Genomic DNA, 13,040 nt, shown 5'->3' on the forward strand with positions numbered 1-13,040 from the left:
GGGACAAGGGGTGCTCGTGTGGCGGGACCCCGCGGCTGAGCGGCGGGTGCCACGGGCGGAGGGAGAGGAGGTGGCCGGTCCTCCGCGCCGCCGGGGGGCGCCGCGCGGCGCTGTGCGGGCGCGGTGGCGGCGGCGCCGTTTCCGGGTTGGCTGCGCGGCGCTCGGGGCGGCCCCGCCTGCAGCCGCCGCCGGCACCGGGCCCGGGCCTCGGCACCTCCGCGGGCCCCGTGCCCGCCGCCCCCGGGCCGGCCCCGCCCCGCCCCGGCCCCGCTCCGGCCTGGCCCTGCCGCCGCCCGCCGCCGCCGCCCTCCTGCGCGCCGCGCCCCGCCTCGCCGGCCTCCCGCGCCGGCCCCGCGCCCTCCTCCTCCTCCTCCTGCAGCCGCCGCCCGGCGCCGCCATGCCCGGCCCGGCCGCCGGCAGCCGGGCGCGGGTGTACGCGGAGGTGAACAGCCTGAGGAGCCGCGAGTACTGGGACTACGAGTCGCACGTCCCGAGCTGGGGGTAAAGCGCCGCGCGGGGATCCGCCCTCCCTCCCCCGGCTCCCCGCGCCCTCCTGGGGAAGGGCCTCGGCCCGCGGGGAGGGTTCCCTGACCCCCCGCTCCCGCGCTGGGCGGTTCCCGGGGGCTGCGGGCGGCGGAGGGGGAGGCTGGGAGAGGAATACCCCCCTTCCCCCGGCCCCTGCCCTGTTGGTTATACCCACACGCCCCCACCGCCCCTCTCCTCTTGGTGCCCGCAGCAATCAGGACGACTACCAGCTGGTCCGAAAGCTCGGCCGAGGGAAGTACAGCGAGGTCTTTGAGGCCATCAACATCACCAACAACGAGAGGGTCGTCGTGAAGATCCTCAAGGTGAGTGTCCCGTTGATGGTGTGCGAACTCGTGGTGGCTGGGAGCGAGGGGTAGAGGGCTGGGTTGGCAGGGCCAAAGGGCTGTTGGATCTCCTCTTTCATCGCAAAACTTGTGTTTGCTTGTTAAGGGCACTGGGACGGTGGGTTTGGAAATGGATTTGGTGTCCTGCGTGCTGTAGCAATATTTTGATGTCTCCACCCCTCCTTGTCCAGCATAGCTCTGGGCTGGGAGCTCCTCTGGAGGGGGAGAGCTACGAGTCCTGACATTTGAACAGCGTTGCATGTGCTTGGCAAATCGGATCTGGCAATGCCTGTCTAAAACAGCCCAGGGACTGCCATGTCAACAGGAATGCAAAGCCCAGAGGGGGGAATCCTTCTGTTAACCTCCAGACAGCTGGCATGTGGCCTTTCCAGAGCCAGGCTGCGGGATGCTCAGCAGCCAAAAAAGCAAAATTTTATATTCAGTCCTTTTTAGAGGATCTAACATAGGAAAGAACTTCACCACAGTCAGACCATAAAAACTATGGAAACTTGAGCAGACTCAAGGAGCCCATCCAAAATGTGTCAGCGACAGTGACCCGTGTGCTGGGGTGTTAGCCTTGGTGGGGTCGGGCCATGGGGACCTTCGTGCAGCAGTGGTAGGTTGTAGTTTGGGATGGCTGAGTGCAGAGCATGGCTTACTGTGTTTGACACTGAAGCAACAGGCTCACAGCAAGCTGTGGTAACTGAGCAGCACCCTGTGCTGATGATCTGGGAGTAGGCAGGGGAGAGAAATGAAAGGTTAGAATTGAAGTACATTTGGTTCTGGCTTGGCTGACACTTGTGGCTGTCACTTGTTGGACCAGCCACACTTGTCACTTGTTCCCCAGGAGCACGTGGGAACCGGTCTCTGACCCTGGGTGTTCTAAGAATTTGGGCACCCGTTCATCCCCAGTGTGCAGGGGGGTCTGAGCTCAGCGTGCCCTTGCAACCACTAAGAAAAGCAGCTCCCTAGGACATGTGTCTCTGCAGGGCTGTAGCCTTAAGGCATTTGCTAGATCCGCTCGGATAGTGTGTCTGGCAGTCTCTGCTGACATCCCCACTCACTCACTGTGCCTGCTTCCTTGGGATCTGCCCTAGCTTCCCAGAGAACTTGTCATGGTTTGTCCAGCCAGCGCTCCTGGGAAAGGTATGATCTTCCATCTGTCTCTGGGAGGAGGCACACACACCCTGACTTTGGCTGTGGGCAAGGAGGTGGCCAGGTGAGCTGTTTGGGAGAGACTGTGTGGCTGAGCCTGACGTCAGGGCAGAGTGGGGAAGCTCACGTGCCCTTGCCAAGCCAAGTTCCTCTGGCATGCTCTTTGGGCCTCCCCCTCCTTTAGATGCTTTATGTGGTTTGAGCTTTTGTCTTTTTTTAAGTAGGTGCAGGCAGGAGTTTCTGCAGTGAGACACTAGGCACAGGTAGCCAGCGCAGAGCTGGCGTTCATGGCAAGATGGCTTGTGGCTGGACTGGGGAAACTGTGCACTTGTGCACGCTGCTCTGGAGCCCTTGATGGCCTCTTCAGGACTGCTGTGGTTTATTGAGATCCCAGGTCTTGTCCTGCATAGAAAGGCACCAGGAGGCTGAGAAGAGATTGCAGGGAAAGTCATCAGAAATCTTGCTCCTTGCCTCTTCCCGGCCCAGAGAGCCTCCCCTGGAGCGATGCTCCTCTCCCTGTGGCAGCCGAACTCTGTCACGTCTAGGGAGCCTGTCAGCTCTGGACGGTGAGTCAGCTGGCAAGAGTCATCTGAGGGCAGCTGGGTGCTCCTTCTCCTTGGGGCCTGAATGTGTTGCCTTAATGCCCTGCAAGCAGGAGACTGGTTTGTCCCAGATTTGAAGCGGATGGTGTTGCCACTGGTTCCCCTGGCTCTCCCCACTTACATTAACATGCAGACAGCATTCCTGGGAGCGAGCAAGGAAAAGCAGAAGGTCCAGATAAATAAAGATGAACTTTCTTCTCAGTGGAAAGTGGGTCAGTGAAAAGTGAGTTTCAGAATACCACGTTGTGTATGTTATGAAAACCTGTGAAGTGTGGCAATAACATCACTCTGATCTGTGGAAATTGCCTCTGGTTTCCTGTAACTAGACTCAAACTTAATTGCAAATGTAATTGCATGTATCTACAGTGGAGCCTTAGCAAAGAGGTTAGGTGTCTCTGTTCCTCCAAATTCAGGAGGAATTCAGATCCTGTGAGGTGGGAAATGCAACTAGAAATGTTGAGGATTTCGTATGGCTGCAGGGATGGGACAAAGGGGAATACTGCTGCTGGGCGATGGATGTGGCTGTTTAGCACAGTTGCTTCTTTCTCTTTAAGTTTTTTTGAGAGGACAGTTTATGTTATGTGTTAGAGTGAATTTTAGCAAGAGTCACTGTTTTAATATCTCTGCCTCGTGGGAAGTGACTGATGTCTCTTCCCAGCCTTGCTCTTTGAAGCATCTTGTCCTTACTGAGCTCAAGCTAGCACAGAGCAAGTACTTCTTCTGCCTCTGCCTTTTCTTTCCCTACTTTGGTGTTGTGCTACCTGAACATCTTGTACCCTCCTCCACAGAGGTCAGGAAATTTTATCACCCTTTGTCTGATGCAGAACTGAGCCACAGAGATTTCCTGTGTGACTTTGGGCAAGTCCCTCAGCCTAAACAAAGCTGAGACTAGAGCACAGGTCCTGGTTTAGCGCTGCATGAAGGGGCAGATAACAGATCTTCCGTTTCCAGCAGCCACTCACCTTGTTTGCGAGTGCCTCATGAAGACTTTAGCACTGGACAAGGCCAGGGAGCTGATGACTCTGATTGGTACCACAGTGCCCCAGGCCTTTTGGGCTTGCATAAAACAAGGTGCCCCATTTCCCTGGCCAGTACCCAGCATGTCCTTTCAGTTCTGCTACCCCAAGTGCAGGACCAGGCCCAATCCTACGGGAAAATGGTATGTTGCTAGTTGTGGTCATAATGTGTGTCAGCAAAGGAGGAGAATTAAGAACATGCAGATAACAATGACATTACCATTTCCTGGGTCAAGTGCTTTTCTTTACAGATATGATACTCTTAATGTTACTTTTTCTGGGAAAACTCTGCAGCTCTTTTTTAAAAGGCAAAACAAGCATGTTGCTTCTCACTCCGCTGCAGCAGGACATCAGGATGCCCTGTGTAGGATGGCGTAGGCAAAGCAGTGGGGCAGAAGCCTGGTTTGCCACTCAGACACCTCCTACCAAAAAGCTTTTTATCTTGAGAAGTGAGGTGGAGGGCAACTCCCCTCCTTTTCAACCTGTTCAGGGAGCAAAGATTCAGGAAAAAAAAATCTCGGGGCTGAAGTGGGGGTACTGTGCACTGTACTGACCTTCCTACCCCTCATGGGTAGGAGGGCCTGGAGTTAGCCAGCAGCTCTGCTCCCACAGTGCCTCACTGGTGTTGGAGGCTCCTGTGGGCTTTTTGATCTGGCTGGCATCAGTACAGCTGTGGACATGCTTCCTGCCTGCTTCGGGGCAGGACATGCCGGGAAGGGGGACTGTGTGAACATGTCCTGTACGCGCTGTCATGTCTTGCTTAAATTTGATGCTAAGGTTTGACTCCCAGGATGAGGTCTGACATTCCTCAGCACGTACGAAGGAAGTTTGAGACATTCTTGTTTCCAGTGAGTCATGTATGGTCTATGTCCAATGCAGGTATCTAAAGTGCAGCTCTGCTCTTCCATATCTAACAACGTAGATTCAGATTTTTGGTGGACTGCTGAGGTCAGTCTGTGCTGTCCCGTTGATGAGCTTCTCATTTGGGTTTTCTGCTAATGCAGCTCCAGAGTTTATCCCAGTGTGCCTTGAAAGTGAATCCTCTGGTCTGGGGTAACAGTGTTCCCGAGGGAACTGTTGCTACTCTAAAAGCCAAAGGTTAACTTTCCAAATTTCTTGTAGCTGTTGTGGGTGATATTTTGTAGTGAGAACAGTGCTGTTAGAGTTACCTGGAGTTAGGGCTGTTGGTGAGTGTTGGCTGTACCACCGTGTCCTTCACAGCCCAGTCTCCTGTTCCATCCTGGTGTCTGCTCAGGGTGGAGATTACAGCATCCATGTTGGCAGGTCTGTACAGGAGTCAGGAGTCCTCCTGCTTTCCTGATGCACCCATGTGTCCATGTACACTCGCCTGCAAAGGATTAAACCCATCAGAAAGAGGCTGTTTTATCTCCTTGTGTGGTTGCTCTTTGCATAGGCACAACACGTGGGTGGAGGTAGGGGAAGAATGGTGCTACAAGGAGAGGGACCAATGAAATGGAGGTTATGCCACAGTGATGAAATAGCCCCTTTCTCCTTTGGTGGCTTTTGTCCCTCTGTGCTGAGTCCATGCACTGGAACTTTCAACCATGTACGTGGTTTCACAAGTGCATTCTTGTTTGTTTGGCTTTGTTTTTCCCTTGTTGCCCCATTTGGGCTGTGTGAACCCTCCAGAGCTGCTGCTCATACCAGGCACTGCTGGAAGGTCCTTCCAGTGTTGAACTCAGATTATCTCTAGTAGCTAGAGAACCAGTTGGGGGAGGTAGCCCTGTGGCTCTGGTGAACTTTCTTCTGTCTCTAAAAGCTCAGAGCCCACATACATCAGTATGTTCTAGATGAGGGCTGAAATGACTCCTCTGGTGGTGTGCAAAAGGGATTGCACAGGGAAATAGGATTGGATGATGTTGGTCCCTCAGGCTGGAGCTTTTGACTGGATCGGTGACCTTCCACCAAAGCCGTTCAATGTCTCCTCTTGGTAGCTCTGTGTCTCTTGCTCCTCCTGTGTTTGCATGCACTGTATCAGCTCCCCCTGGCCCACTTCCTCCTCTGGCAGTCTTGAAATGAGCCCTTTTGCAAGAGAGCCGGGTACACAGCTCTTCTCTTTTAAACACCAGTTGCCCACACTGAGCTTGGCAGCCTTGTTTGAGCTGAGACCAACTGGGACAGTGCTGGGTGTCTCGCAGAGGCCTGGAGGTGCAGCTGGTAACTCTGGTGGTGGTGGTGTAGCACCAAGGAGCTGATGAGCTGCAAAGCTGCTGCTCCTGTGTGAAGAAGGGTGAGATACAGCACTGTGTCTGTTCACAGGGGCCTGGGGCAGAGGCTGAAGGAATGATTCTCGTCCCACGTAATGGTGGTGGTGGGGATCAGGGCTTGGTCCTCATGCACCTCCCTTTTAGTTGGCTGCAGAAGTCTTGATGTAGAAGCAGCCCTGAAGCCCCAGGAGGGCAGTTTGGGGACTGCCATGTTGGAAGGAAAGGCATTCTGAAGGAAAGAAACTGCCCTTGTAACATGTGCTGGGATATTCTACCAAGCTTAAGTATATTTTATATAACTAAAAAAGCAAAAGTACTTTAGGAGTTTCAGGGTACGTGAAAGTTTGAATTCCCGCACTGGAAGTGGTAAGATGCAAACAACCAACAGAATATTAACACGAGTGGGCTCCTTGATTTTGTAGCTCTGTTGAAGACTATTATTTGGTTTCCCAGCTGATGTCTGGCAAAATAAGCAGAGCTGCTCTGAAGCCAATTTTCCTATTGAGCAATTGGCGTCGGGCTTTATAGGCCGATTATTGTGATTCTTTTGATAATGCTAGAGACAAATGAGCTTCTAGTGCCAGCTTTTAAATGTTTAAAGCCTGTCAGAGGGATGCTGCTTAAGCCTTTTGCTGGTCCTGGACATTGTGTGTTCAGATTTCCCTGCTTGTTCGCTGGAAGCTTCATGGTATTTCCAGGCTATTCAGGTTTGGTGAGCAAAGAATGGATCTTTGTGGGGTGATGGAATACATCACTTCAGTTTCTCATGGGTTTGTATCTTTTGACTGCTAAACCTTCTTCCCTGCTGCGCTAACCCCAGTTCCATTTCAGAGCACCTGCTGGGCAAAACCCAGCACCTTCTGGGACTTCCTCAGAGCAGCACGTGTGCTCCTCAGCAGGCAGTGTGTGTGCCCTGCTGGCCTGCCTGCTTTAGGCTAATGGAAAATGATTTTTATGCTTTGGACTTAGCTGGTATTTCACATGCCTTCCTGGTCACTGCTTTCTTTTCACAGTGTGAAAATGCGCAGAGAACTTTGGATAACAAATCTAATTTCTCTCTTTGCTTGAATTCAAGCAATGGACCCCCAGGTTGTTGGGGAAGGCTGGAACTGAAGCACCTGACAGAAGAGTGTGTGCTCCCTTTGCTTTAGAAACCAGGCAAAAAAGATGATTAACCAGGCAACCATTTATTTTTTCAAGACAGGAAGTGATGGCTGCAGCCTTGTATTTAAAGGTTTATTTTAGCAAACAATGTTAATTCTCCCAGCTGGTGTTTGCTGCAGCTGGACTCCTTCCCTGCTTACAAGCTTACGTGATCTCATGGAAAATGACCCAGGATCTCTTCTCTTGGTCACAGAGGTGTTTTCTTCTGCATCTTCCTGACTGCAAAGCTTATCCTGTGCCATTTCTCACCTCTGCAGAGGGATGGCATTGCATTGCTGTCTCTGCCTCTTCTGCCTGACTTTCAAGTGGATTGAAGCAACCTTATGGGATCCATTTGTCTGATAGGGTGGGAAACCTGCAGCAAAGGGTAGGTGGCTGGGGACAGTCGAGTGAGAGCTGCTGGGTCCAGCAGAGACCATCCTCTTGTGGCTGGAGGTCACCTTGTTCCTCTTCTCTGGGAACTCAGTGTAGTGGACAGCCATGAACTGCATGTTTTGTCTCCACCATCTACAGCCACCTCACTTCCAGTTTGCCTGAGGAAGGAGCGGTTTCCTGGGAATCTGGAAAACTGGCTTGTGCTAGACAGTAATGTTGTTCTAAGGGTACTGCTGCAGTAGAAGTAATTAAACCCCTCCCAGTGTAGACACGGTTAAACTGAGACATGTCTTTTAGCCTGGTTTCCTATGGAAACCAGCCTTATGCAATCCTGCTGTCTGTCAGCCTTTCTCCCCCTCCTTCCCCCAGTAGTTTTTGCACTGGTTGGCCAATTTCAACCAAATGCGACAGAAGTCTCCAAGCTGTCAAGTTTCTACAGATTTTGTGGAAATAGGTGTTTGCATAGAGCAGAGAGACTGTGTTGGAGCCCATTTCAGAGGGAAAGGGTTTGACTCATACTGGTCACTGGAGAATCCCAACATGGAGGAAAGCTTGAAATGCCTCTGGTGTGGGAACAGGTGGAGTTGGAGTCTGCACCTGTATAAAACATTGCCTTGCAAACTCGGATCAAACTTAAGGGCAGTTCATTTTGTCGAGGTGGCTGCTCCCTTCCTCTGCTGGAAATCCCCCTGCCAGGGCAGGAGGATTGGCCTGTGTAGGAAACAACCTGAAATGCTGCTGTTCATAGCCTGGTTTAACAGAACAGCCTTAAATGAGTACGGTTAAAAATACTCTGGCTGCAAGGGTCGGTGTTTTAGAAGCTATCCCTGCTGGGAGAGGCAGATGGTTGGAGGCCATAATAGCTTCAGTTCACATTTAATCCATGGGTGTTTGGAGTCAACATCCTTGGAGAGACAGATCGGGTGACTGTGAGAGACAGTTGTAGCAACCCAGACTTAATCCCAGTGCATGGCTGATATGCTGCTGTTTGCCTGTGGTTTCAGCAGTACCAGAGTCTGGGACAGGAGCAAAGTCAACAGAGTTTGTCTGGTTTGAATGGTTCCCTCCAGTGTGCCGTGTGCTGGAGTGGTTTGCACCGAGGTGCTTGACATGCCAGACACAAGACCTTGGGCTTGGAAGCAGTTACTTGGACTTGCAGTTGGTTACTGGGCAGAAACTGGGCCCCAGTGATGTGTCCTTGGCTGGCCGGCAGCATTTGCGGTTGTGACTGGAGCAATGGCGTGGGACATGTGGGCAGGACACAGTGAAAGCTCTGTGGAGTGAGGAGGAGGAGGCCAGCGGTTTTTCCACCTGTTTTCTCCTGCAAATCTGAAACGGGGAAATGCTCTGTTCCCCTTCATCTCTCTCTGAGGACACTTCTAGGCAGTAATTTTTTGTCTAAAATGACATTACTTCAGCCCGTGGCATTTCTCCTTGTTTCATCCCTGTTTTCCTAGTGGTGGAAAACCCCGTTCTGAGTGCTGGCTGTGCATGGGGAGAGCACTCTGATGATGTACTGATTACAGCCCTGAGGCCTCTCAGGCCCTGTCCTGGCTCACAGCTGATGTGGAGATGGTGTGGTCATGTGTGGACAACCTGGCCTGGGCTCTGCACTGCTGCAGCTTAGCAAGAAAAAGTGCAAACAGCGAGTGGCTTTTAACTCTCCCTCTTGCTGAGACAGTGTTTGCTGCAGTATCTTCCATCAGTGATGTCAGAGATGATGCTGTTGGCAATTATCTGCAGGCATTTCATTAAAAAAAGACCAACTTTCTTCTCTCCTTTTTTTCCAAAAGTCACTGATTCTGTCCGCTCTTGTCTTTTAATAAGTGTGTGGTGGGTAGGGCCAGATTTCTGATAGAGATAATACAGAGCATCATTTTCCCATCCTGAAAAATGTGGAAACGTGGAAACAACTGGAAGGCAACAACTTCTGCCCCTGTGGGAACAGTAGTTACTACAGAAGGAGAAAGGGAAATCTCAGAGGGATATCCTTCCCTACGTAACTGATGCAAAAGGCCCTTGAAATGACTACAATACAAAGAAAAGGGTATTTCAAAGTGGGCTTTGGGTCCTCTTGGCTGTGTTCAGGCACTGTTTCAGCTCCTGATCAGGTGCAAGTGTTGCAGCAGAGAGGCTGTGATGCATGTCTGTGGTGATTTTGTGATTCAGTGAGTGCCTTTGGGATGGCAGTACCTCAGCTTCCTCTTTGAAGTTCCTTGGAAAACAGCTTGTGTGTGCATTTGCCTCAGTGGACAAGCAGAGTAACCAAATTACGTCCTCTAATTCCATCTTGGCCTTCTGGTAAGCTCTGTGCATGTGGGTGACGCAAGGGTGGTGTCCATCCCCATGCTGACATAAATGAAATCAGTCCCTGGTGAAACATCTTCCTCTGGGGTTCAAAGATACAGCCCTCACTTCTGCTGGTCTACATCCCCCTGCTCTGGCTGGTTCTCCTTGTCTTTCCAAGCTCCCACCAGCTCCAGCTGTGTCTGGGTGCTGCCCCGGGGCTGTTGGTTGCCCTCTCCCCGACGAGCTCTGCCCCACATCACTGCAGCTCTGGCTGGCAGCTGCTGTGGCCTTGCTGCCATTTTCCACAGTGGCTTTATGAGGTGCTGATGCTCCCTGTGCCGGCATCGGTGTTATTTTTGGCACTTTGCTTCGGGCTGAGATTCTCATCTTTTGGCTTGAAAGTCTAGCTGCTGCCTTTTAACTTGCAAGTGGAGAAGGACAGGATTCAAATCTGAAGGTTCCAGCCACCTGAAGAGCCTTGAAAGACAGCATATTTTATCACTTACATAAATGCCATATTTTCCCACTATATAAAACCTTCTGTTCCTTCTCCTGTCTGCTCCTACATTCCTGTGAGGGGTCTGAAACAGGGATTGCCTTGGATATGCCTGTATGGGGAGTATGAGTTGCCCCATCGGCACCCTGAAGTGGGAGGCTGCAGCAGAGGCGAGGTGGTGAGTTTGAGCTGTTGAGCTCCTGTGGCTCCTTGTCCTTCACGCAGACATCTGCTAATGTGTATCACTTTGGTAAGGTGCCTCATACCTTTGCCATTCTGCATTACACCCCTCCTCACACACCAGGCTCTGTGCTGGATGGTGAATGTTTTAGAAAGCTAAATGCCTAGAGAAAAGTGTTTTCATCGGCAAACCTCAGAGACAGGGCTCTACCAGTCCCTCCAGGATGTCTCTGCAGCTCTCTCCAGTGCTGCTGTGGGGCAGGAGGGGATGTTCCAGCTCTGCAAGGAAGGACTGCTAGACTTGGTGACTCGCAGCCAGTGGTGCTCACACTGGTCACTAGAGTCATTAAGAAAGTCTCACCTCTTATCTCCTCTAAGCTGCCTTTCTTTTCCAGCAAGGACAGAACTAGAGTTGTCCTGGGAGTGGATGAGTTACAGAAACAATTATTTGCATTAAAGTGAACCGCTGGATCAGCAGAGTGTAATATCCAACCCAAGCTCCCTGCCTTGGGAGCAGCTGTTCTTTGTCACTCTGCACAGGGTGATGTCCAGAGAAAAGCTTACTTTGCAAAGAGAGCTTCTGAGACTGCACAGATTAGAGGAGGAGTCAAAACTGTTTAAAATGTCTGTAGGCTTTAAAACCAATCATGGTGTATGGATGCAGTGGCATGCAGTGCAGTTGGGGCTGTGCAGTCGGCATGATAGTGAACTACACGTGCACACAGGCATAGCAGTGTTTGAGCTTACTAGAAATCTTGGTGTTGGAGACTCTCAGGTCATTGTTTCGTGGGATTAAAGTACTCGTTGGTAAAACAGGTTGGGATTAAGGAGTAAAAAACTGGTTTGTGCTGGTAAGCAAAAGCAGAAATAGGTCCACCATGCTCATCCTGTGGCTCTGAATGCACAACATAGAATCAGTGTGCTGAGGTTACCACATAGCAGTCCAAGGTGCTTTTAACCACTGGAGTCACAGTTATGTTGGTCTGGAGTAGTTTGATTTCCCCTGGTGAGGGGAAAGGTTTCATGAATGAGAGGGAAATTCTAGTTCATGCAAGGTGTCTGTCTCCTTTTTGGAGCTAAAAATTTTCTTTTGTGAGGGTGGGAGCAGAGAGAAGAGGGGAGGTGATGTGTTCCAGTCCAAATCGGTGGCAGAAATCAGTGTTCATTTCTGAAAGGACTCTCACTTCTAATTTCTTTTGTCTATTTAAGCCAGTGAAGAAAAAGAAGATAAAACGCGAGGTTAAGATTCTGGAGAATCTACGTGGTGGCACCAACATCATTAATCTGATTGACACTGTCAAGGATCCAGTGGTAGGTGCCCGTGTGTCGTGTGTGGTGGGATTGCCCTTCCTCTGGCTGCAGGCATGGGACAGGTTTGGATGGGTTCCTGTTCCTTTCCATGTTCCCCAGACTCTTTAAGGCCCCTTCTCTGTCTTCTGTGAGTTCTCATGGCTGATGGGGGGAAATCTTTTGAAGCCCTATAAGAAAGTAGAGCCTGTAGCCTTCTAGCTTTTGTCTGGCATCTGGAGCCTAAGTACCAGCCAGGGCAACTGGAAATGAAGCACTTTGATCCTTCTGGTTGCTGTCCTACCCAGTGACCAGCAATCATGTCACTGGTCTGCACTGCCACAATTGACCCATTCCCAGGAAGTTTTCTGTGACGAGCAGCTGGCTGAGGTCTGTGACTCCCATCCTGCTGGCAGCCATGAGAGGAAGTGATGCTGCTCTAGCATCGGCAGTCCTGGCTGACCTTCCTCCTGCAAGGAAGGCTGTGAGGGCTTAGCTCCTGGTGACACATTCTGCCTTGCCCAGTGCTGTCCCTGCCCCTTGGCGTGGGGATCAGCAGCACTGGCCACAATGCTGAGGTGGTGCTTGGCGTGTGGGGTATAAGCAGAGCTGCCTCCACCTTTTACAGGAGCAGGGCTGTGCTTCTCTCCCTGTCTTGCTGCTGCCCTGCTCTCCCTAGTGAGGGTTGGGCAGGAAGCAAAGGCTTTTTAAGGTCTCTTGCAGCAAAGAAAGGTCAAGTGGGTGTTTTAAACCATGACTCTCTTTCCCTTGCAGTCAAAGACCCCTGCTCTGGTGTTTGAGTACATCAATAACACAGATTTTAAGGTGAGTTTGCTTGAGTGTGGAGGAGGGAGGCTTCCCATTTCTGTTAAGAGTGCTGTGATTGCCAGATAACCCTCAAGAGCTGTGGGGAGAGTTTGGAGTTTTCACCTATGTCAGCTTCACTTTGTTTTCTCCATGTAAATCAGAAACCTGTTACTGGGCTCTAGATTGAAAGGAATAAAAAGTTTGTGTGCTGCATCTTCTCCCAGCTCTGAGGAGTAAGTTCAACAGGTTAGATATTCTTACTCCCCTCTCAATTTAGTAATCACTGCTGTGTTATATATTCAGCCCAAGTTAATCCCTGTGCTGTGGTGCTCTGCTTACAGCAGTGCAGTTGATGGAGCAGGTGACACCAATTTTTTTCTGGAATCCTTCAGACCTGGGGACTTTGGGGTGGCAGAGACTGGAAAACACATTCCCACTGCCAGTGGGCCTCTGAGGGTAGTGAGCATTCTCACTAGCAGGGTACTGAGCATTCTCGAATACATCTTAAGAGCTCTTTTGCTTGCCTGAGGCTGCAGGATATTCCCTGGCTCTTCTGATTTCTGGGGAGCTCC

General features: G+C 51.2%; 1 protein-coding gene across 1 annotated transcript; it reads left to right on the top strand.

The window, feature by feature from the left end:
- Positions 1-389: 389 nt before the first annotated feature.
- On the top strand, positions 390-12,844 carry LOC108500230 (casein kinase II subunit alpha'-like). Its single transcript, XM_017820952.1, has 4 exons — positions 390-501; positions 737-848; positions 11,584-11,685; positions 12,436-12,844. The coding sequence occupies exons 1-4, from the start codon at positions 398-400 to the stop codon at positions 12,553-12,555; spliced, it is 438 nt and encodes a 145-aa protein (XP_017676441.1). The 5' UTR covers positions 390-397; the 3' UTR covers positions 12,556-12,844.
- Positions 12,845-13,040: the final 196 nt, after the last annotated feature.

Source organism: Lepidothrix coronata, unplaced genomic scaffold (genome assembly GCF_001604755.1).
Source record: "Lepidothrix coronata isolate B3197 unplaced genomic scaffold, Lepidothrix_coronata-1.0 Scaffold87, whole genome shotgun sequence".
In the NCBI taxonomy this organism is placed as follows: domain Eukaryota; kingdom Metazoa; phylum Chordata; class Aves; order Passeriformes; family Pipridae; genus Lepidothrix; species Lepidothrix coronata.

What these genes read in the sequence shown, in the direction of transcription:
- LOC108500230 (XM_017820952.1), top strand. Translation starts at nt 398, where the DNA reads ATGCCCGGCCCGGCCGCCGGCAGCCGGGCGCGGGTGTACGCGGAGGTG. An exon ending in TCGTCGTGAAGATCCTCAAG is followed by an intron (nt 849 to 11,583) that starts GTGAGTGTCCCG and finishes TGTCTATTTAAG; the next exon opens with CCAGTGAAGAAAAAGAAGAT. An exon ending in ACACTGTCAAGGATCCAGTG is followed by an intron (nt 11,686 to 12,435) that starts GTAGGTGCCCGT and finishes TTTCCCTTGCAG; the next exon opens with TCAAAGACCCCTGCTCTGGT.